Below are 24,340 nucleotides of genomic sequence, written 5' to 3' on the forward strand. Positions count from 1 at the left end.
AAATGAGCTGGAAATGGAGTGATAACACTTAGTGTTGTTGCTATAGTAATGTTTCTGACTGATATGAAGTAAAGACTTTGAGATCTCTCTCTTTCACACACACACACACACAGGGCATCAGGCTTCTCACACACCCAGGGCCCTGCCACCCTTCTCACTTGCTTGAGGCACTACATGTTTCTAGAGCCCCTTGGGATAACCTCATTCCAGCTGTAGAAATTGACTCAGCTGCTGGAAGGTGGGGGAGCTGCTGCACAGCCCTCCTCCCCTTTTTCCCATCCTTTCTTCCCACCCAACACAACCACCACCCTCAGCCCCTGTGAGTGATCAGCCCTAGAATATACTGTCAGGTGTTCCATTAACTCTGGCATATTTATATTCTGAGAGCTGCAACTTACTCTAATAGGTTTTCTGATAGTAGGTGACTACAGCTTTATGTATAGGCCCAGAAGACACATTATTTAATTGTAGTCTGCCCTTCAACGTTACACACTCATGACACAGTCTCACTTGACTAACATGACAACATTCACATGACAGATTGACCACAGATTGCAAAAATATTAGTATTCATGCCATCCTGAGTCATGTGGTTATGTGGAAAGAGTGGAGTAGTTTTGAAAATAAGTAGCACTATAGTTTGTGTTTCTGCATGGTCATGACTTTTTAAATGCATTCAGAATTCTTTGTATATAGACTCTCAGTGGAGCGACAATAACAGGCTGGACTTTAGTTAGGATGTTTGCCTTTAAAGGGAACATGCTGATGAGACTGTGCTTGTTGCGGTTGGGAGGGAGACAATAGCATTTAATTAACGTGCAGGGATGCTGCTGGAGTCTATATGGCTCTGGTTACCTTTGGACCACATATCTCGAGTCGCTGACTTTTTACGTTTCCTAGATTGTTGAAGCCAGGCGGAAAATTTCCCCTATATCCCGTGAAAAGGTCTGGCTGTCACTGTCCTGATGGAATATCTCCCTGTGGCGCGTTAAACCAGACTTTTATTGAGCTAATAATAGAATAGGTTACGCCTGTCAGCACCTCACTGTTCAGGCGTTGGGGAAACAAACGGTCAAAAACATAATATTGCAATAGCTGTGTGCCTATATGTGACACCCCTTTTGTGCATGGAGGATAGACACAAGGGTCAGATTTCTGCGTTGTGTTTCCCTTTGCGCTGCAAAAAGGATGGAAATTTGTCATCTTGTGAAAACCGCTAATGTTTTTAAAAATTAGCATTTGACCCTGAGAGAGCTGCCGCATTTCCACTGATCCTGTTTTTTTTACAGTTGAATATATTGTGTTCATACATAAAGACAGACATTTGGCTTCATAGCTCTTCGACTGCTAAATAGGAGAATATGGAGCTTTTGTGTATGTTGTCAGAATTATAGACAGCCAGTTTAATGAGAGATTCATTTCGCTGTCTCTGCTCTTTATAATAAGAGGTGGCTGAGGGCTCACAGTGAGACCATCCCATCCCCAGCAGGTTTCCTTTCCCTCCAAACTGTGTGGACGTCTCATATGTCAAGAGGTCACTTGCTCAATAATTTTACCAATTATACACACCATCTTTAAAATGACATGGATCAATAGGTTGTTAAAAAAAACATCTCAGCTGTTGTGGAAGGTGGCTCCTTTGAACAGAAGACTATAGTGAATTTGATGTATTACTAGTAGACTTAACCCCTCACCTCTATTCACCAGCACTGTGGGACATTCTCACTGTGCCGGCAATGACAGTAGAGCCTCTGGGAGAAATGGCCTGTTTGCACATTGTGCCATCGACACCCTTAATGTGTTTTTAATAGCTCCTTCATAATGATGAAAAACGGCCTTGAGTGTCTCAGGACTGGAGGCTTTATGGCTCGGCAGGACCAGAGTGCTGCTGGTGGTTACCCACTGGTTTATGTGGTGACAGAGACGAGGCCGGTCAAGGTCTTATGGTTTTATGACAGATGAACGTTGGATGGCTCTTCCAGCTCTCTGCTTTTAATGCCTGTACATGACAAGCACTGTAAACGTCTGTTTGATTATGTGTGTTTATTGTGTGCAGTCACGCTAACGTGTGTGTTTTTGTTGCTGCAGGAGTACCTGGATGTTCTGGGTCGTCCCATGGTGCTGGCTGGGCCTAAAGCCAAGCAGGTGCAGTGGACAAATGTCTACCAGGATGCTCTGGTGAGAGAGAACTTCAAGTTTTATTTCATTTCAGTCATTAAAGCAAATATTTCCTCTGCAGACCAATGCAATATTCCAATTCTGTGTTTAATTATTTATTATTTTTTTTGCTCCATCCACTATTTGGATTGTTTAGAATATTTGAGCAACATAAGGTCTTGTAAAACTGTCCAAATAAAAGCACTCTTTCTGTTCTACTGTTTGTTAAGTTTATAATATCACTGTTTATTATTCTTTATGGCTATTCTGTCTTCACAAAGTGTAGCCCAGCAAGAATGACAACCGATAAGTGTATTATGGTAAATGTAGTCCATTCAACGTGTAAACAAACTTGAACTTGTAGTCTTTATTGGCTTATATCTCTAAATTATAATTAAATCACAGTCTGCACTCTTTTTTTACATTCAGTTACAACAGTGACAGAATCCAAGATAGTTTCAGTGACATAACTTCTACCAGTATACTATTTCACTCTGTATCGTTAAAAGTTGAAAGAGAGTTGAAATTTAATTGATTTAATTGCAACTTTTTGTGTTTATTCATTTTCTTTTTATATTCATGCAATAAAAGCAAAACGCTCTCTTGGTACATAAATAAAGGTTTAATCGAATTTCTAATGTGTTTTATTAGGGTTTGGGCCTTGTCATCACTGGAACGATGCCAGTTTTCAACCTCACCGCTGATTCTGTGAGCTCTCAGGTGAAAACTCATAGAGCTTAAAATAGCAGGACTTTTTCACTTACACAGCATACAGCATGACTCACACCCCAGCTCCCCCTCTGTATAAATGAGCCTTTATCATTATGTAAGAACGTTGTTATTGTTGTCATTCATGCGGTTAAGGTTACACATATGTGAGGATATTGAAACAGAAAAATGCAGCTGGAGCAGTAGGAGGGTTTCAGGTTGTGTTTTGTGTCTCTTTGCTGTCGATGGCCATGATCAGTCATGTTATAAGAGCATTCCCCCAGCTGCTGCTCTTCTAGGCAACACCTCCCCCCTGAGGTGACAACAGACATCACAACCAACCAGCCGTGTGTAAAATCTTTTATCATCCACAGAGCACAAATGCATCCAGCTTTCAGTATCCATGACCAAAGTATTTACTCTGAGCTTATCACACTGGCTTAAAGCACTCACGCTGCTGCAAACCAACTCACTTTAAGATAGACTGTAAGAATATGGACTAATCAGATTGTACATGAAGTGATAAGTCAAAGATGGCATGGAGATGTTCTTTGTAATCTCACGGCGCAGCTCCCAGCTCTCTGTGATTCTCCGATGCCGGTGCCGTTTGTGGAAAGGATGCTAATAATTACCTTGTATGTTCTCTCTCTACAGAACCAGCTCATCCTCGGAGTCATGGGCGTGGACATTGCAATCAATGAAATCAAAAAGAAGACACCTACGTACAGAGTGAGCATGTAGTACACTCATTATCATTCCCATACCACTTTCATGTTGATGAATACTAAATCACATCTCCATTCACTCTTTCTCTGTACAGCTTGGAGCCAATGGTTACATGTTTGCCATCGACCCAAATGGTTACGTACTGCTGCATCCCAACCTGCGACCCAAAGTAGGACCAACTGCGAAAGCCGCCCTGCATCTAAAGAGTTTATGTGTATCTGATCCTGAAGCAAAATTTGGACATTATTCCCACTGACTGACATTCATGCTCCCCCTCCGTCTTCCTCTTCCTTTTCAGATCATTAACTTCAGGGAGCCCGTCACTCTGGACTTTCTGGATGCAGAGCTGGAAGACAGCAACAAGGAGGAGGTAAAAAAAAAATAAAATAAAATAAAAACGCAACAACCTCTCTGAAACATCATCATTACCATCAACTTGTGTATTTAACATATCTTTGCTGTAATTGTGTTATTTGTCACTTTCTGATGTGTCTGTATGCCTTCTCACGCTGCAGCATCTCCCTCTGTCTTTTCAGATCCGTCGACAGATGATTGATGGCAAATCAGGGCAAAGGAAAATCAGGACGCTCATTAAGTCAGTTGATGAGGCAAGTCATTAATATATGAGACTCAATCACGATCCAAAGCAGCACCTTCCTGGATGGTGTTGTAATGAATTTGAATCACTCAGTATGTTTAGGATCCGTTGTTTCCCTCCAATTATGGGAAGAGACATGTGCTGAGGATGTGACAGCGTTACATATCAGAGTCTCTTTGTCAACAGCACTACATCGACGAGGCCACGCGGACATACACGTGGACGCCTGTGGAGGGAACAGATTACAGGTAGGTCTGAAATCAAAGGCGCGTCACCTGACCTCAGACCAAAAGATTGCGCAGCTTGAACCTGTGAGTGAAGTCCAACTTTGACACTTTTGATTTGTCATCAACATGAGTCCCAGGCCTCAGATTTTACAGCTGGTACTGGTCAGTCAGCTGTGTTTGTTAACTGTAGCTGCCACTATTGTCCATTTGGAGGAAACTAAACATGAATAAAGGCAAACTTCTGTATTTTCATGAAATAATTCATCCGAATCACTCAAATTAAAGAACCGTTTTTCTTCTCTCACAAAAATCTTCAACAGTTTTCTAAGCACAAATTAATTGTATCGTTTATTCAGCTCAAAACTTGGTTGAACATTTGAGACATTTCCTCCAGGCAACACTTTGCAAATTACAGTTTATGGCATTCAGTAGTCCTACAAATGTGTGTTTTTTATTACATCTGCTGGCAGTGCGCCTGGTTCTGGCTGAGTCCATATGAGGCTCTGTCTGCACAATTCTATTAATATTCAACTCAAAGGGAAATTCCAGTGTATTAGACAATCCTTATGTGTTACTGCTGTGGCCTGCAGCAGTCAAAACTAACTCTAACCAGACATTCAGAGCTTTACTCTGTCATGTGTCCTACATTGTAGAGTTGAGGGCAGTATGTGGGATCTAAATTAGCTTTATAATATAGATAGACAAATGTAACTGTGGTTCAGCCTGAACCTGATACTGTCACAGCCTGATTTTCTATCTGTTCCAATTAATCCTCTTACTGAGTTATATTTTAGCTTTGTGTGGAACCACAGATTAAGATATGGGACATGTATTTCTTTCTTGTTCTCTCTTTAATGTCTGACTGTGGCAGAGGAATAAATATTTAGTAACAGGAAGGACATGTCAATCAAACTACGATGCAACAGCGATTAAATATTAGGAAGTGAAACTGATGTTTCTCACTTTATTGGGAATATTGCTTTGAAACCTTTCATAGTTTCTTGGCTTTAACTGGAATTTAAAAATGACTACGTGTAATATAAAAACCCTCATCATGACAAACTCTGTACGGTTCCCCCTCAGTTTCAGTTCCGCACCCTCAAATTTACTGTTTAAGTTCCCTCTCATTGCTCTCATGAGTGTTGTTTCTAGACACAGGTAGCTGTTTCCAGAAAAAAAAAACTACAAACCCACTGTGTCCTACCTGCTCAGGACCAAATGGCAGATAAAGTTAGCGACTGGCTGGTGAACATAATGGAGCATTTATCAGCTAAGCCAGATATTTCCCTCAGGAGTTGGTGTAGACTAAACAAGAGCTAAAAGGAGGGTGAATATTGAAGTTATATTCACGGTGGGGCCAGAAACATTATTGCTCCTGTTACTCTGTGTCTGTTCAATGTGAATAGGCCACTGTTTGCTAACATATCAACCGTACAAGATATGTCAGTGTTGTGTTTACAGCTTGATGCAATCCCCCCAGCATGGCCTAAAAGTCTGTCAGTGGCGGTTTGCCATATTTATATTTCCATAAACTATTTCATTAAAAATGCAAATAAATCTACCAGCAAAACTTACATGTCATGTGCCATGTGGTGCTGAATTTTGATTACCAACAGTGACACGAGCAGCAGTGTGTCATACAATATCAGACATGCTTGATTTGGTGCACAGGACACTTGCTACAGGTGTTTTGGAACAGTTAGGCACCAAATTGCTCAAGGCAGGGTGGCATCAAGGATCAGCCAGATGTGTATTCTGATTGTGCGATCTGAGCCCATGTGGAACTAGAGGGTAAAGATCCCCCGAATGGGACACTTCCTGGAAAACATTGCATCATAAAGTCTTCACAAATGTTTTAACAGTCTCACCTCTGCCCGTCCACTTAAATAGGCTGGAAGGTACTGCGTGTGGTTTGTTTGTTGCTGTTCACATTCCTTGTTTCATTCTTTGAGTTCTAACAAGGGTTTTAATGTGTTTCCTTCCTCACAGGACTTTATTAAACTAGTTGTGTGTAAGTGAGCGGCCCTGGCTGTGTGCGTTTGCACATTAGAGAGTTTTGAAGTGCATCCATAACGTGTTCTGATTCTTTTGCCTCGTTACCTCAGTCTAGGTTTGGTACTGCCCACATATAGTGAAAACCACATCAAGGCCAACCTGAGTGACCAGATCCTTCAGGTGCAGTGTAAGTACCCGGGAATAGCTAACATCCCTCACTCTCTGTCTCTCTCCCTTTCTCTCTCTCTTTCCACTCGTTTCTTCTCTCTCTCTCCCTCTCCCAAATATGACCTTTTGCTCTTATTCAGTCCTTTGTCTCCAACATCATCATAGGGCGTGTCCGAGTAGAGTCGCCTGCCCTCCCCTCCCCTCCCCTCTACCCCCGCCCCCCCCTTCTCCGGCCTTTCTACGCTCTCTGATAGGCAGGATCCTACCCAAGTCCCCCGACTCCTCCTCTGCTCCCTGTTCCCTCCTGTCTTCATGCTGTGCTGTAAAATGGTGATGTTTTTTCTTCACACTGGCTGAAGAAAAAAATAACTGAACTGACAGAAAGGTGAAAGCTGTGGTTTTACTGTGTTATTCAGGTGAAAATAATGGTGACCGTTGTGCTATTATTTTTTTTGCCAAATGCTCTCGCCTCTTCTCCACCGAGTAATGATTCTGAAGCATCCGTGTTCAAAGTATTTGATGTTCTGGAAAACTGTGAAAACATGCATGCTTTTCACTCCTTATTATGAGTTTTATGATTTTGAGGATTTTCCTTCTGTTATATGTGTCATTTATTTCTTTATTTTTTTCTGTTGGATTGTTTGAGATGTTTCTCAGCTTTGGAATCATTCAGTATATAAACTCCCACACAGCCCGGGATAAGGGCTTGACAAATGTGGGAGTTTGGGTTTTTGTGGGTCTGAATGGGGGCACATGTTGTCTCTCTCATTCTTTCTTTGTCCAGACCCTGTTATACCCCTCTTTTCCTGTTTCATTTGATTTATTTTTCATTTGACCATGGTTATCTCTTACAGTTACTGGTTTTGTCTTCCCTGTTTTCCTGTCCTGGATTTGCAGGTTTTGTCCTTTCTTCCATTAGTTTTCTGTTCCTTCGTTTGCTCTTGCAAATAAGATGTTTGCTCTTCATTTCTTTTTTTGTTCTCTCTTGTCTCGTTTGACTTAAATTGGTTTCTTTCTTTCAAGAAAACAATATTTTTATTCAAACAATAATTGAATAAAATATTGTCTGTGATCCCCTCCTTCCCACCCGATCCCCTGTTTCTTTTCTTGCTCCTTCTCTGATGGATCCACAAAGTGCCATACACCAAGGGCAAGTATACTCCATATTGGTCCACGTTCCCTATCTTTACTTCCTACTCCCTACCGCTGCCTCCCCCCACACCCCTTGTCCTGAACCTCTTCCTGCTGCCCCCCCCCCACCTTCCTTCTCCTCCTTATCTTCCCCTCACCTGTCCCAGCCTGCTTGCCTCTGTTCCTGCCCATCTTGCGTTTAGGTCTTCCTTCCCCTTTCCCTCTTTTTCCTCCTCCTCCTCCTCCTCCTCTTCTTCCTTTTATTCCCCCTTCTCCTCTTCACCCTCTTGCTGCAGCTCAGATTCCACATCTCTCACGATGGCTCCTCTGGTCCTCAATCTCCTTCCCATGTATCTGCTGCTCCAGGAGCCAAAAAAAAAGAAAGAAAAAGAAATAAACACCTACTACACCCAAAGAAGGCAGAAATTTATGTTCTCTGTTAAAACGTGTCTTTTGTCCTCCCTCCTAATCCTTTTCCTTCTGTGGATAGCTCCAAACAGGTTGTGTCTGCCTCCTCTTTCCTTCTCTCTTTGTCTCCCTTACTTCTTTCATTTTCTTTGACCATATTTCTCTTTTCTTCATCGTCTTTCTCCATTTTCATCCTCTTCTCTCTTCTCTCTCTCTCTGTCTGTCTGTCTTTTTCTTACAGTGTCATTAGCTAATAAGTGTCTTAACTAATTCTTACACTAGGACATAGATATTGACAGAACTAATTTTTCTCCCTCCTATTAGTGCAACAGCTCGATCAGTTTAGGGCATATTGATCTCTACATACTTAAAAGATTTTTTTATTCTTTGCTGTAACATTTGATGATGTACTAAGGTAAACACACTAATTTGAAATACTAATTTTATGGTGCCACACAGCTATAATAATAAATCAGCATACACTGTTATTTACTTATTTTAAATAGCGATCTCTTGTGGTCATGATATTTTAACATAGCTACACTTTGATCTCCATATTAAACACATTTGTTAGCCGCTGTAGTATCTGGTCTATAGCTGGAGACGTTGCAGCCTGCAGACTGACCCTTCAGGGCTGAGCTGTGTCCTGCCCACCCAGGTCCTCCCATGTTGTCAGGTGTCATGGTGCCGCTCGGCGCAGCACCTGACTCCTGTGTCGTCCCTCTGTACTCCCCGTCTCCATCAGCTTGTCTCCCTCCCTCCTCACCCCTCAGACTGCCGGGGGCACGGCCCAACACTTCCTCAGTAAATCCGACCCCGGATGTGCACGGCATTGTGGGCGGAAAACTACCTGGGCACTATTTTAGCTCTAAAATGAAACCTTTCATTCTCCTCTGCTTGTACGCAGTTACAGGTCATGACCTAATGAGAAAATAACATGTTGTATTCATCGCAGACTCACCTGCTGAGGCTTTAATGACGGTTGATATTTTGTGTGCTGTCCTGTCTGTGATAGATGAAGTTGCCCTTCGACATGCCCTTCACAATGCAATGCATTTCCTCTGATTATGTGTCTCTCTGAGACCGCTCCCCTGCCAGTCTGAGTGGTGACCACTTCCATCAGGACCTTCACCCACCTCCCCCCCTGCAATAGTTGGCCATGTTGATGCCTGCCTGATCTGAAAGCACTCATTGCGTTTTATCTGTCTGAGAACTTGCTTCCTGACACGTCACGTCTCGCAAGTCAGTTCTCAGACACCCAAAATATGTTAGAGTGAAACCAAATGAATCGGAAAACGTTTGTTGACAAAGTGATGAACAAAAAGGAAAAAAAGGAGAAGGTGTGAGTGCTTGTGAAACTAAAGCAGTCATCCATTGAAAGTCAGGTTCTATTTTAGGCACCATATTGGCTAACGCAAGTGTTCCCATGATACCTCAGTGTTGCTATGGTAAACTCCCTCCTGCGCCCCTACACCTCTGAAGAACAGCTGCTGTTCACCCACAGCTCCCCTCTGCTCTGCCCACTGCTCTTCCCGGATAATCTTCCCCTTTCTGTTGCAGATTTTGAATCACTGCTGCCAAACAGTTTTGAGTCTGAAGGACATGTATTCATTGCTCCCAGGTAGCCCTGTGTGTGAATGCTTGCTGTCGTTGATGGTCATCAGTTGTTGGTCTTGTCTTGTGCCTTTTGTGATGTGGAGTTGAACTGTGTGAAATTGGTTGGATTTGTTCATTCATTTTGCAACTTACAGGGACAAATATGAGGAGAATATAAAAGTCACCCTGACCTTTCAGTCATTATTCATCACTCATTAAAACAAACCACTGAAGAAACATCAAAATCTTCTTTGCATGCTGCTGTGTGTGTATTACACAAAAACATCGGATGTCATCAGTTTGGTTGTTCAGTGTAATGTAAGATAAGAATAATAAATGCAAGAGGAAGAATAAAATGAATATTGGGCAACAAAATGTGCCAGAAAAAAAGCTAAAAAAAAAATGAGTGAAATTGTCTTTGCATGTGCTGTTTTGTTATTAAATCCTTCTGGCCTCCAGCTGCAGCCTAAAGCACTCTGATAAAATCACTCTTCCATTGTGATACCTGTCCACATTTTTTTTTTTTTTTTTTTTAACTGACAGCCGTCTTAACAAATTGCTTTTAGCCTTAAGACGTGCATGCAACACATAATAGCATCAAGTGACACATGTATTCATGCATCCCCCACTTTGTGCTGTGTGTCCCTCTATAAAAGACAGATAAGACAGAGGGTAAATGCATGAATGTGTTTGATCTGACCAGATTTCTCTGCGTTAAAATGTCACATCTGTTCCTCAGAGAGTACTGCAATGATCTGGAACTGTCCAACAACAACACCGAGTTCCTGCTCAACTTCATTGCTCTCATGGAGAAAGTGACACCGGACTCCAAACAATGTGAGTTTCATTCTTCTCCTTCACGTTGCACAGAGCATTTGATTTTATTATTTTATTGTGATTGATGTCACTGTTTGCGTCCTCATGTTTAGGTGACAATCTGCTCCTTCATAACCTGATTCTGGACACCGGAATCATCAGGCAGCTGGTCGAGAAAGTGTGGAAGAATAAAGACTTGAACACGTGAGTGCGTTTAGCCAGTGATGAGGAAACCGCATATTCAGATTTGACTCTCAATCAGATTTACATTTTATTTCTGTCTCTTTTCTCCATCCTGACATTTAGATATGGCTTTCTGGCTGTGTTTGCTGCAACAGACGGAGGCATAACAAGAGTGTTTCCAAACAAGTAGGTGCCCTCGTCATCAAGGCTGTGTGTCTGCCCTGCAGCTGCTCTGTAGTTCTGTCATGTTTTCCAACTTTATTCTCTTCTTTAAGTTGGGAACATTTGAAATGCTCTTTAAACAGTTAGTATGGCAGGAGGCTTGTGCATCAGAGACTCATAGCTCTGTGTCGGTGCTTTTAAAACTCAGGGCTTCAGAGACCTGGGAGGAAGACCCTGAGCCGTTTAATGCCAGCTATTACCGCCGCAGTCTCGACAACAAGGGCTATATCTTCCGAGCGCCTTATCGTGCAGGTGAGTGATACCTTCAGTCCTGGTTTGTATATCTCACGCTGAGCCTCATAATGTGCTGTGGCTCACCTCCCCCTCCTGGCTTGTTTCTCCATTTGTTTGCCTCTTTAAGCCAGGGACGAGCTGCTGAACCCAGAAAATGACACCATAGGGATCCTGGTCAGCACGGCCGTGGAGCTCACAGTGGGAGGGAAGACCATCAAGCCTGCAGGTGGGCTCACGCTCTAAACAATGAGAAAAAAAAACCATATGATGATAGCTGTTAAAGAAAATATGTCAGAGCAGAGCACCTATAATTACACGCCTGTGTTTGTGTCTGTTGTCACTTTGTATTTATTGACACATTCTGCATCTGCTTGTTTGGCCTTTTATGTGCGTCTGTCTTCTTTTTTTTTTGTTTTGAACCTTTCTTAATGAATCCCTTTTCCTAACTTGTCTTTCTCTCAGTGGTTGGAGTGAAATTAGACCTTGAAGCCTGGACTGATAAGTTCAAGATTCTTGCCAGCAACCACACAGACAACCGTCAAGGCTCAAATACTGTAAGGAATATACATATAAAGATTTGCATTTTATATTTACAAACCAAAGTCTTCTGCAGTGTTTCTAGAACGTTCAGTTGCTAATTATTTTTTTCTCTGTCACAGTGTGGCCCAAACAGGGGCTGTGAAATGGACTGCGAAGCCAACAGTGATGTAAGTATTTCTGCAAATTTTTAATGACCTTCCTGTTTTCAGCCCTGTGTACTGTATTATAGGACTGTACACTTTTTTTTACAGTGCATCTAATAAACAATCCAACTTTATCTCCATGTGCAGGACCTCCTGTGTTATTTAATAGATGACGGTGGATTCTTAATCATGTCTAATCAGAAGGACGACTGGAACAAGGTGAAGTGCTTTTTCACTTTGACTGTGGTTTCTCACTGATCTCTACAGTCAGTTTGACCAGCGTTTCTCATTTTCTCCAGGTTGGAATGTTCTTCAGCGATGTCGATCCCTACTTGATGTACGCTCTCTACAACAATTCCTTCTACAACCGCAAGCAGTCGTTTGACTACCAGTCTGTGTGTGAACGGGTGCCCAACAGTGAAGCCGGAGCTGCACCCAGAGGAGTGTTTGTGGTAAGAATATTTAGTTATGGGGAGGACGAAACGTGATAAATGAAAACAGTAGCCTAGATGATAATGTCCTGAATGGCATATGGAGAGACTGATGGATTGAAATATGTGTGTGATCCAGTTGATATGACGTTCGGTTTCTTTCCGCAGCCCACTATTGCAGATTTTGTAAACTTGGCTTGGTGGACATCAGCAGCTGCATGGTGAGAGTCCTCAAGCAAAAAACAAACACAGCAGTTCCATACAGTACACACATACTGCACCTTAAGAGACAGATGGACACTCCTAGTACACAGCTATACTCATTGCAAAATACATTGTTAGAAGTAATTATTAAGCCCCATTTTTTTATTCTTAATTGTCTCCACAGGTCCTTGTTCCAGCAGTTTATATATGGACTGGCTTATCACAGTTGGTTCGTCACAGGTGGGTACAAGTGAGATATATTCAATAATTAAATGTTACCTCTGTGTTTTACAAAGTTTAAAGGAAGGGGAATCTTAGTCAATTTTTTGCCGAGATTTACATGAGCAGATCGATCAAACCAATGTCAATTAATATGTGTGTTACATATTAATCTAGGGCAATGAGGTGTGTAGCTTATCTTAGCACAGAGGTCTGTCCAAAATTCAAAACGCACTCACCGGCACCTCCAATGTCACTGATTAACACTTCAGCATACCTCAACGGACAAATATGTAAACAATCAAAAATGTCAGATATACTATCAATCTTTTCATTTCTGAAAACACTGAACCATTTCTGAGCACTGAGTGCGGTGACCAGTGGTTAAATGATATTTGTATCAGTATAGAAAGTGTACAGTTATCTCATGAAATTTGTTTGTCCTTCCACACTTTGTTACACTTTTCAAGCCTCAAACTGTAAACACAAACTGTACACAGAAATGATGAAGGAGGAGGATGATTTTTGAATTTGGTTTTTACATGTGTCCTTGAAAAATCATCTTCCTCCTGATTTTTCAAGGACACATGTAGATGTTCATCTTTGTAATCCCATTTTTAGAATCATATGTTCTCAATCGTTTGCTCTTACATCTATGTGCTCTGATGACACTGCAGATGAGGTGGATGCAGAAGGATTCGACTCCAAAGAGCGAAGTTGTGTAATGATCCAGACCCAGTACTACTTAAGTAATCTCAGCAGCTCCTACAATATACTGCAAGACTGTGGAAACTGCTCAAGGTCTGTGCACATGACAAATTCCACACATGTAAACACACACGCACGCACCACAAAGAATCGGACCGTGACAGAGGCACAGTTAGCAAGACGGATTCGTCTTTCTGTTGGAGCTAATAAACTCTGCTGATGATTAAACCGTCTCAGCTTTAATGAAACGGACACATCATTGGCTAAATGAGCCTTATAAGACTCTCTCATGAATCTCACTGATCCATTAGCAAATGAGCCTGTGATGTAAGCGAGCAGAGGGGGGTTGTTGACAGAGTTGTCTCCCTCTCTGCAGGCTGATTCATGCCAAGAGGATAAACAACACCAACTTGCTGTTTGTGGTGGCGGAGAAGATGCCGTGCAACACCTGCGAGATAGAGAAGCTGTCCCAGGAGGAGGAGGAGTGTATCCTTTTTCTCATTGATGCTATCTCCTTATCAAACATACCTGTGGAAACACAGATGTTTCCCATTCATTTCAAGGTTATTTTTATCGCAGAATGGCATGAATTGTGACCAGTTACTTGCACATGTAGCACAGTTTGAAGAAACCGTGTGTGGGCAGATGATGAAGTGTTGCAAAAAAGCAGAAATTCAAAGGGCTTTAATATTCCTTAATTGAGTCAATTTTCAGTCAAACAGGATAATCCATGTGATGAAATGACGGTGGCACGCTATCGAAAAGGGCCCTCCACCTGCTTTGACAGTAACATCTCTGTAAGATTTTCAGGCACAATAAGCAGAGTTATTCAAGTAAAAACAAACAGTCTGGTTGTGAGTAAGACCCACCTGTAGTGCATACATATAGGGCTGCTAATTGTGCTCATGTAAACTTATAATCTGTGATTTCTCTCATCCACATTAATGACTGAGCAAGCTGCAGTCAAAAGCTAAAAATTAAGTTTGATTTAAACACATAAAGAATTTGATTTGATGTAATACAAAGCAGAAAAATGCAGTTCATTACTTTACAAGTCAGGCTGAATATTTTTATATGAGGTTTTGTAAACATTGTTGTGATAGTGGAAAATATCCTTATTAATATTCAGTTCAGCTTTATTTAATAACATGAACAATGAGCAATTCAGCAACTGTAATTCTTTGTCTTTAAGGGAACAGTTTGACCTGTTTGTAAATACACTTAGTCACTTTTTCCAGAGTTAGATGAGAAGAGGCTCCAGGAAGTCACTGGCGAGCGCACAGACTGTGTCAGAAATCACTCCGTATTTACAAGACTGTGCACTGCATTTACTGAGTGTGTAATGTTGACATTACAATTGCACAACTCTACAGCTGTCAGCCATAACGTAACTATTGAGTAAACTGCTGAGGTGTCTACAGAGCCAACATACGATATCTGTTGATTAATGAGCTTATGGTTTGCTGGTCGGTGGGTTCTGTTCCCAGGCTGTTTCTAGTCTTTGCTTTACATGAAATTCTCGCTTCACCTTTAATAGACAGACATCATCATCATCAGGAGTCATGTCATTCTTCTCATCTAACTCTCAGAAAGAGAGCAAATAAATGAATCTCACAAAATATTGAATTGCTCCTTTAACAGTCCATAATTGGGTCTGTATGCAGTATTGAAACACGCACCTGTGTATTAGATGTGTACTTAGAGCTACATTTTCCCCTCTGCAGGAGAACACATCAGACTGTGGACGAGGCCACTCCTTCCGTCCCCCCCTCTACACCTTACTGCTCATTCAGCTGCTTCTGCTTTATCCGGCCGTCAGCCCCCACGTTCACTCTCTACTACATTAATTCCATTCTCCTCCAACGATCCTCCTTTTAGCCCTCCTGAGCTTCTTCCCTGATCTAAAACCCCTCCGACTCCACTTCCCAAATTCGTACCCCTACGTCCTCCCCACGATATAGTCATAGGTAATAATGGGACTTCCCATGACGGCAAGTTGGAAGCCCTGAGTGCCGCGCTATCCAGCTCGCTTCAGTTTGTGTCGCTTAGCCGGGCGTTTTGTGTCCTCAGCTAGTTATCCCTCATCCCCTGGAGGAGTGGGTGGTGCTGGACCACCTGGATCATCACCTGGCAATGTCTTAAAAAGAGAAAACAACCTCCCCCCCTCCCCATATGACCACAACACCACCTCCACCACCCAGAGAAGGAAGAGGAAAGAGGACAGGTCAATGTCCTCGTCACAGACCTCCTGCCTCATACAGACTGGAGAGTGGATGATGTCCGTCCACCTTCGCCTCTGTCTGTCAGACAGATGGTGGGACTTCTTCTTCTTCTCTCCTCCATCTCTGAGTCTCACCGCTCTGTCGTTCTCCTCTCGTGAGAGGCTGTGGACCATTCAGCCAGTTATAGCCACCGTAAAAGAAAATAACAGAAAAAAAAGAACTGTCGACTATACAAATGTTAAGTATAAACTGCTGAAGTGATGAGTATTCCAAACATTACAGTATATTTAGTTTTTAATTTGAAAAGGAAGTTGTTAGGTGTTAACTTAAAAAGACATGAATTAATTTATGCACTATATCTTGTTGCCAAAATGAGATAGACTTTCGTGTGGTCTTATTTTTATAGCCAAAACATGAAGAAGAAATGGTTTCTGATTTAGATTTAGAACAAACCATGAGAAGAAGAGGAGGAAGTCAGAAACTGAATACTGATTCATTTTGCGCAGCATCTAGTTACAGATCAATGCTTTTAAAAGATATCCTCTGGGGAGTATTGTAATTACATGACAGTGACCACATTTTTGGAAGTACTTTTCTCTTATATTTACCATTTAAGCCTAGCGTTATTTGACAGACAGCTGTAAAATATGAATCAGTGTTTGGTGACTGGAGCATTGCCGATGTTGTGTATTGTTCTCCTTTAGGATCAATCGACCATTCTGACCTCTCGTTTGGACTGATGTTAAAAAAAAGAAAAAAAAAAGAAGGAATCCCTGTGCTCTCTGATGCGAAAGCTCACCTCTGCCAATCCTCATGAGGCTTCTCCAGTAACCTCTACTAATGCTCCTAATCACATATTTGTATTCGTGCTTTATTTCTGTTCTCACCACTGACACACAACATCTTTGTCTCATGTCTCATAGTATTTCCAGGTGGGTCTTTTCTTTTCTCAAGGGGGGGCTTGTATTACCTTTGACTGCTGTTTTTCAAACTTCAAAACCATTCGCTGCTGGGGGGATAGGGGGCTTTTCAACATTTCCGACAAAAGTGCAGAAGAGGCAACTAAATATGGTGGTCACATGTCAGTAGAAGTCTGGTCGTAATCTGTCATAGTTCATCATTTGATCCTTACAATGTGTGAAAAGTCATTTAGACTCCCATGTTTAGGAGCTGCTCTGTTTCATAGTGCCTTGATGCACTTTGTTGTGGACCACATCGGCTGTATAAGAGTAGAGCTACTGTATAGTACCTTTATAAAGCAGCCACCTTCAAGGGTTTGGATCACACAGGAGTCCATTAGACTGAATCCATTGGCTATAGAAGTAGCTTTACGCAGAGCCTGACCGGTTCTAGCTTAATGTATTTGCCCTCTCGGCTGTGGTCGCTGTACCCTTCCAGAGCCACCTTGACTGCCATCATATGGAGTTACTATACTGTTCCTTTACAAAGCCATGTATAGAGCTATGATACACTATCAGTATACAGCGACTTAATTGGCCCATAGAGCGTTTTTTTTTTAGGGCCACCTGACTGCTCTAGTTCTGCCTGAATCATGTGTGTTGTTGTGTATGGATGCGTGTGTGTGATTTGTGTTAAAAAAGTGGAATGTCTTTTAAATGAGTTGTGGAGTGTATGAGGGAAGACAGTTGTGATATCATAGCTGTTTTCCCCCCGTTCTTATGTCACAACGGACAAAATTCAGTGTTGTGGAGGAAAAAAAAAACAAAGGGGTTTTACTGAAACAAAAACAATTGGTCCTTAACCATCAGTCTGCCTACATTTTAATCAAAGGGAGCAGAGGTGTCCTCAAGAATGTGCAGTTCATCAGTGTTTTCTGCTTCGAATGCAACGTAGTTAACAAAGCCTCTCCAAATGCCTTAGTGTTACACAGTATGGAGCTCTAATACCCCCCCATCAACACACACACACACACACTATTAGGTCCTTCAGTTAATTTACTTTTCCCTGGATTTTCTTGATGTTCTGCAGTAAGCATAGTGAGTGCTAATTTTGTTTTTTTTTATGTCTTAGAATGATTCTTTATTGATTGATGCCTGTTCCCGTAAATGCTTGAAAACAGGTGAGAGTTTTAAATGTCAAAATTCCTCCAACCTTCAGTGTTCACACCAACCCAAACCCTCACCGTATTGCCCAGTTGGGATGTCTCACATGAAAATTTCAACCTTTTTGACATTAACTAAACATTCTGGTACAGTCACTGCAGCAAAGCTCTGAACAAATCTGAACAAAAGACTGTTTAAAAAAAAAAGAAAAGTCTTGTATTTCTTAGTGGGCTCCTTTCAGTGTGGAGTGCTGTCCAGATGCAGTCTTACCTTTCTGGTTTTGTTTTGTTTTTTTTCCTTTGTTTCTTTCTTTCGTCTCTGTCCTGTGCCATTAATCCTGTCTGATCCCACTGTCTGTAAATGAGCGTTACACACGTCTGTGGAATTGTACTCTTTGCAACGTCCTCTCTTTTCCCGGCTCTGTACGTATAAACACTCTCACGCATAAACTAAGTATGTAGACTGACGGTTTTTGCACCTGCACCGAGACATTATGCACACACACCTATGAGCAAACATGTAAAGACACTTATTCATGCCCAGCGGGGAGATGTCAAGCACCAGGCAGAAGTAAGCCAAGGACGACACTTTCCAGGTGTTTTTGTTTTTTTTTTTTTTTTGTTTTGTTTTGTTTTTGTTTTTGTTGTTGGGTTAGCGGGTGGAATGTCAGAGGCAAGCTCAGGGAGTGGGTCTCCACAGAGCAGCACGGGCCTGTCAAACAGAAGGTCATGGAGGAATCATGTGGTGACGTCTGCGTGTGCATCCCATTGGATAAACTCTTCTAAGGGGTCACACGTCTGATTTTTGTGATTTGACAAATTTACTTTTGCCAAAAAAAAAAGAAAATAAAAACAACAAAAAAAAGAAAAAACAGAAAATTGGAGCAGCTTGGTGACGAGAGGGAGGGGTCAGCTTTAGGACCCAACCCTACAATAATACAATGAATGGGGAGGTTTTCACAAAGCCCCCTCCCGACCCCTCGCTGCCTCTGTGTTGGTGCGTCTCTGTGGGAAAGACACGTGTGTATGTGATTCTGTAGTCTGTAGTCTGGTGCTATGTGACCATGTTTGACAAGTGTGTGAAAAAATAACAGCAACATTTAGAGAAAAAAAAAAAAAAAAAGAAGAAAATCAGCCGAATTTTAAGTGAAGTTAAAAAAAATATATATAGGAATACAGCACTGTTGATAAGTTGAGATCTGAAGTCAAAATGTTTTAAATTTACTTTTAGGTTTGTTTTATTTCTTGTACGTGTGAGTGTGAATGTTGGTGTGCGTGGAAGACTTTTTTTTTTTTTTCTTTTCCGGGCACTGGTCCATGTCGCTCCATTCTTTTGTACAGATGAAGCTTAAAAAAAAGAAAAAAAAAAAAAAGAGGGCAAAATTTGTAAAATATTGTGTCTGTGACTCCTTGTAAAATATTTTCAAATTGTTTATTACAGAGAATCAGTTATTAAATAATGTTCATATTTTTCACTTCATTTCAGTGTGGTGTTTTGTTTTTTGTTTTTTTTTTTAGAATGAGACAGGTGAAGATTTAACTCATTCAGTATAAAATCTAGATATACATAATTTTATCATAATCCTGTAAAGTCCCCTGTACACCCGTACATTGTGGGTTTTACACTTCACTTAATTATTCATAAATGAGACATAACATTCATTTTATCTTTGTTTTTTTTTTCCCCTCTGATTTTACTTTTGCACAAAGCCAGGCTAGCTGCTTCCCTCTGAATACAGTCTTCAAGCTAAGCTAAGTTAGCCGTACCTTCATATTTAGCATATGGAAGTTAATCTTCTTATCTAACTTCTGGCAGCAAACTGAATAAGCGTACGTCTCAGAAGAAATATTCCTTCAGAAATTTGCGCCTCATCTCATCTCTCTTGATTTCCAGTTTTATTACTGACACTACTTAAAAAGTCAAAATCAGGTCATGCAGAAGGACGACTGTGGCCCAGATTTCTCATGAGCGAATATAATGTGTTTATTTGTGTGGCTCATCTGAGTCACTTATGTGTGACTGCGTTGTTGAGAGTCCACTGATAAACAGAGAAGAGCTTCACAGCGCATTAAGGAAGTCTGTAAGAGCCTTGTGCCAAGTGTCCGGGTCATCCAGGTAACAGGGGTGACCTGCTCCTTTCATCACCACCACGCTGTGGTTGGCCAGATTGCTCAGGTTTCTGAGTGACAGCTCTCCCAGCTGAGTGTCCTGGTCACCATAAACAATGAGCGATGGGACCTGCAAGAGAGACGGGACACAAAAACTCAAAGAGATCCTTCTGATGAATCATTTCCAGAATTCTCTCTCTCTCTCCCTCTTTTTAAATTTTATTTAAACCCATAGCTAAATGGATTTTCTAAATGTCCTACATTTTACCTCAAGTTAAAAAAACAAACAGGTTTTAATAAAACATAAGAGCAAACTTTTCATTTCTACTAGGTGTGACTTATTTATGTGTCTCGATGTCAATAAGAATAAAAGTAGGAACAGATAAGTCAGGCAGATATTAATATTAGCATTTATCAGCTGTGGATAAACATAAATAAAATTAAAATCCCCCTATATAAATATACTTTATTACAAAGGAAAGGTCCTGCACTGAGGGTGCACTCCAGTGATTTCATTTTGAATTTACATAAAGCTGGGTGTCCAAACTGAAGAAAATAGTAGCAGAGCTCATTCTGCCTTTTAAATCTCTAGTGTATTCCATTATAAGAGCCAGGGTTTGACCTTCTCTTCTTGACGCCACTGTTTCACTGCATCATTAAACTCATATTTAAACTATTACTGCGTCTCCCGCCTCGCTCGATGAGAGATTTAAACTCTGATGCCTCCTGAAGACATCCCATTTAAGGGGTTAAGCTCCAAAAATGCTGCAGCCAAAACTTTCTCCGATGCAACTCAACAGTGTATTCATGACAGTTTGTAACCTATAAAACAAATCCAAAAAAAACCTTGATGACAGTACTCTGTCATCATCAGGGTCAGAGCCACAGACGGCATTATGCAACTGTTTTTGCAGACTGAGTAACACAAACTGGGAGTCAAAGGAAATTTATTAACAAAATATACAGAATAGCAAATCTGTATGTATTATATAAATAGTAAAAGTACTGTAGAAATGACCCATGATTGTTATACTATTATTTATTTTATTATTGTATTGTAATTACACAGCTTAATATGTAAGCAGAATTTAAAGTTGATAAGCTCATATATTTTGTCAAAAATCTCAACATGAAAAGTATCTAGTGATTATATATGTCAAATAAATATAGTTTGCTGTATCTAGTTATTTTCCTGTCAGCATCTGACTTGCTCTGCTTTACTGCTACGATATTTTCCCCCGAAGTCAACGGACGTCTAGCGACTACGATTCTCTTGCTCTTTTACTTTTTACAGGGGAACACCTTTACAGTAGCAAACACGTCTCCTTCATGCATAATTTACATTCACTTGGTTTGCCATCTAAGAAATTTAATTTGGAAATATTTGGGAGCTGGATGAAAGCCTGCGGCGTGTGAAAGTATAAAGCCACATGATATCTGCTCCCCTCGTGGCCGCATCCACCGGCTCTTTTGAATAGAAGAGAAGCAGTTGCAAGGAAAATGTGGTTGACATTCACAGTTGCTCAAGTTATCCTTTAAAAAGGAAATGAAGAGCACACATATTGTAAAAAAAAGGAAAGTGCAAAGGACTATAAAGCAGTGCCAAATAAGATTCTACCTTGACACTCTGGTACTGCTCTGCTGTGAATTTGTCTGTGCAGATGGGAGCCACAGGGATGTAGGCTCGTATCAGGTCCTGGTGCTGGTGGAGGAAGGGGAGGGAGTACATCCCACTGAGGGACGGGCTGATCACCACTGCCGGGCTCAGGTTCAGCTGCTCACACACCTCTTTCAGGAAACCTGCTGGGGCCAGTTCTCCGACCTTTGCCGGGGCCTCAGCGGACTTAGACCGACCGAGTCCTGTGGACAGACAAAACTCACGTTAGATGGATGCCAGGAGCTTTAAATCAGAGGTTTGCAAACTGCGAGACGAAGAGGAAGAGACAAAATTTATGAAGTGAAAGGGACAAGAGCATGCAGGTGTTCTGAAAACAACAGGAGTGTCAGAGTGACCCCACAGCTCAGGGAGGCAATGAAGGAACTTTGATCCTTATTGGGCTCACAAATCAGTCAAACTGTTTTTAGATTTTCTTCAGTATCAAAGTAACCCAATGACAGCTGCCAGTACACAAACAGGTGCCAATAGCTAATTCGGCACACTTAAAATGGTGCCAATTGCGTCAATTGCAGTAGTCTCAAAGTGGCAGAGTTTGAAAAAAAAGGCTTAAAAATTGTCCAATTTCATTTAAGTTCTCCAGTCACCTATAAATATTTAATTCAATATTTACAAAAACCTGCCGAGTAGTGTGCTTCACGGTCATGTCACTTTTAATTTCATTATTTTTCTCATCCCACATTATTTTTTTTTTTTGAAAAGGTAAATTTTGGAAAACTTTTTTGGAAATTACAGAGGAGTGATTTAACAGATTTTAAAAGATTTCATTTTTCCTGTAACTGCAGTATGTCAGTTCATTTGTGGTATATGAAAGAAACGCAGCTTTATTAAAGACAGTACATCATGTGAGCACAATTTAAACTAAAACAATAAACAAGTTTCACTGTGACACACTAAAAGATACAAGAGCCACAAGATAAAGCAATAATGTAGCTGATACTATAGATTACTGGCAGAAATTCCCTTTCAGTAATTAAATCACCAGACCCAGTGAAGCCTGGGCTTTTAGGACCCTTGCTTGCTCTGCCTGGCTGTCCAGCCGTGTGTGAAGCATTGAAAAAGATCAAGCTTGCTCCCCTCAGACTTCACCTGGCAGGTCGATGGCGACGGCACGACAGCCTGCTTTGGCCAGAGTGTCCATAGTGCCGATGTTGAGCCAGTTTTCTGAGGAGAAACGGATGCCGTGAAGGAGTAAAACTGACATCCTGGCCTCCCCAGCGGCGGGTTCACTTTGTCTGTAGAAGAGCGGCGCTTTGCAGCCCACCAGCTGCACACACCCCTCTGTCATCTTAACAGCTGACATCCTGAAGAGGAAAAAAAAGCAGGAGAAATTTTACTTTTCATGGTTCTCACTAACCTGGCAACACAAAACAACAGTCTGTACTTTTACTTCTGTTGAATTCGGAATGCTGGACTTTTACACGAGTGTTATAGCGGTATAACTACTTTTACTTAAAGGATCCTAATACTCCTTACAGCATTGTGGCAAAAGAAAACAAAGCACTGAAGTTTTATTTTATTTACGCATTTACACATTTGTCTGACACGGTTTTAGAAACTGACCAGCATGCAACACCCCTGTAACCTCAGACCCTCAGCTGAGATGATGTGGTATACACAGACTACACAGAAGTGACACAAGTACAGTTATGGTGCGAGAAACAGAATAACAGTAGAAAGAAAATAAAGCAGAGCTGAAACAATCAATCAAATGAAACTGGCAACAATGTCGCTGCTTTCTTCTGTTTTGTGTTGTATTGTAATGTGAAGTACTGGCATGTGTGCTTATATCTTTTACTTTTTACTTACTTCTACTTGTGACAGAGGATTTCTGCACCGTCTGCTCAACAGTTTCAGTTCAGTAAAATAATCTGAGTACTTCATCCTCCACCGGTTATAAACAACAGGGGGAACTTAAAGTAAACTTTTAAACAATATGTGTAAAAGTCTGAGATATAGTGGAGAAGAAGCATAAAGTAGCATAAAATTTAAACACTCAGGTAAGGTAAAAGTACATCAATACTGTAGCCTATTTAAAATACAGAAAACACCTTGCCAGAAGCTTATTCATAAATGTATCAGGTGGGAGCTGGTGGGAATTTTATTTGCTTCACTTTTGTAAGTGAAGAACAACAAACAGAATAAAACCAACAACTTCACCCACTAAAGTTAGCAGTGTGTGTAATACACACCTCTGGCGCAGCTTCAAGTCAAACACTGCAAGTCGCTCCACTATTGCGCTAAAATGCGCTATTACGCCAAAAGTGCTGTTTATTTGCCCACATCCCGTGTTTCACTGATGGACTTTTATTTAGCTGTTCCACTGAGCTGCCTTGTCCACATGAGTGGGAGAGTAAAAGAAGAGTTTGTGCACAGCTGGCTGGTTAAACAGCCCGATCAAAGTCCACATTAGATCATTTCATTTGTAATACTGAGCCCCCTCTCGATACTTTCAGCTCTGCGTCACACACACGATGAGAAAATAAAAGCACATCTTCTTACCTGACACCTCCAGTAACGACGCGATGAGTAACCTGTAAAATAAGGCAGCAGTTCAGTATGGAGCCAGCTGCAGTTTCACTTTATATCCCGGAAAGCACAAGAGAAAACTAAACTCTGCAAGTTATTGTACTGACGTCTAGCGTTTGTAGAGAGAACTGCTCGTGTTTTAGCAGCAATTTGAAAACCCTTTCAGACACGTATTTGCAAAATATTTGGTTTAATCGTCGGTTAGCCTCCACTGTTTTCGGAGTTTTTGAGTGTCATGAAAAAAGTGCATGAACAGGGACCGATGTGCCACTCGTCATTAATGATTAATACAGGTATTGATTGGCTGTGTTTTGGGGATTAGGGCCTCT

General features: G+C 41.2%; 2 protein-coding genes across 5 annotated transcripts in view; one reads left to right on the forward strand and one right to left on the reverse strand.

Annotated features, from left to right (window-relative positions):
* cacna2d2a (calcium channel, voltage-dependent, alpha 2/delta subunit 2a) overlaps positions 1-19,178 on the forward strand; it is a 138,163-nt gene extending 118,985 nt beyond the window's left edge. For both annotated transcript variants that reach the window (XM_046383435.1, XM_046383436.1), the window contains 24 exons: positions 2,089-2,178; positions 2,809-2,877; positions 3,520-3,594; positions 3,686-3,760; positions 3,890-3,961; positions 4,128-4,199; positions 4,376-4,437; positions 6,522-6,598; positions 9,679-9,739; positions 10,454-10,551; positions 10,644-10,734; positions 10,837-10,899; positions 11,084-11,187; positions 11,297-11,395; positions 11,632-11,723; positions 11,829-11,876; positions 12,000-12,071; positions 12,152-12,304; positions 12,452-12,504; positions 12,672-12,727; positions 13,384-13,507; positions 13,791-13,900; positions 14,129-14,211; positions 15,139-19,178. In XM_046383435.1, the coding sequence (XP_046239391.1) occupies positions 2,089-2,178; positions 2,809-2,877; positions 3,520-3,594; positions 3,686-3,760; positions 3,890-3,961; positions 4,128-4,199; positions 4,376-4,437; positions 6,522-6,598; positions 9,679-9,739; positions 10,454-10,551; positions 10,644-10,734; positions 10,837-10,899; positions 11,084-11,187; positions 11,297-11,395; positions 11,632-11,723; positions 11,829-11,876; positions 12,000-12,071; positions 12,152-12,304; positions 12,452-12,504; positions 12,672-12,727; positions 13,384-13,507; positions 13,791-13,900; positions 14,129-14,211; positions 15,139-15,261 (2,022 nt within the window). In that variant the 3' untranslated portion in view covers positions 15,262-19,178. The remainder of the gene's footprint in view (positions 1-2,088; positions 2,179-2,808; positions 2,878-3,519; positions 3,595-3,685; positions 3,761-3,889; positions 3,962-4,127; positions 4,200-4,375; positions 4,438-6,521; positions 6,599-9,678; positions 9,740-10,453; positions 10,552-10,643; positions 10,735-10,836; positions 10,900-11,083; positions 11,188-11,296; positions 11,396-11,631; positions 11,724-11,828; positions 11,877-11,999; positions 12,072-12,151; positions 12,305-12,451; positions 12,505-12,671; positions 12,728-13,383; positions 13,508-13,790; positions 13,901-14,128; positions 14,212-15,138) is intronic.
* Positions 19,117-24,222, reverse strand: abhd14b (abhydrolase domain containing 14B). Of its 3 annotated transcripts, none has more exons than XM_046383438.1 (4): positions 23,985-24,222; positions 22,572-22,786; positions 21,426-21,667; positions 19,117-19,937 (listed from the first exon to the last, which is right to left on the reverse strand). In XM_046383438.1, exons 2-4 carry the CDS (start codon positions 22,783-22,785, stop codon positions 19,758-19,760), a joined length of 636 nt encoding a protein of 211 aa, XP_046239394.1. In that variant the 5' UTR covers position 22,786; positions 23,985-24,222; the 3' UTR covers positions 19,117-19,757. The 3 variants fall into 3 exon arrangements, with proteins under 3 accessions (XP_046239394.1, XP_046239395.1, XP_046239397.1); XM_046383439.1 differs by lacking the exon at positions 23,985-24,222 and adding an exon at positions 23,675-23,850; XM_046383441.1 differs by lacking the exon at positions 23,985-24,222 and adding an exon at positions 23,539-23,622.
* Between the last annotated feature and the right edge of the window lie 118 nt (positions 24,223-24,340).

The sequence above is a fragment of the Scatophagus argus genome, chromosome 3 (genome assembly GCF_020382885.2).
Source record: "Scatophagus argus isolate fScaArg1 chromosome 3, fScaArg1.pri, whole genome shotgun sequence".
In the NCBI taxonomy this organism is placed as follows: domain Eukaryota; kingdom Metazoa; phylum Chordata; class Actinopteri; family Scatophagidae; genus Scatophagus; species Scatophagus argus.

Bases quoted from the DNA above. Each gene is read 5' to 3' on its own strand.
- abhd14b (XM_046383438.1), bottom strand. From the start codon at position 22,785: ATGTCAGCTGTTAAGATGACAGAGGGGTGTGTGCAGCTGGTGGGCTGC. The intron at 21,668-22,571 runs GTGAAGTCTGAG...GTCTGTCCACAG, and splicing joins CGTCGCCATCGACCTGCCAG to GACTCGGTCGGTCTAAGTCC. The intron at 19,938-21,425 runs GTAGAATCTTAT...TCTCTCTTGCAG, and splicing joins AGCAGTACCAGAGTGTCAAG to GTCCCATCGCTCATTGTTTA.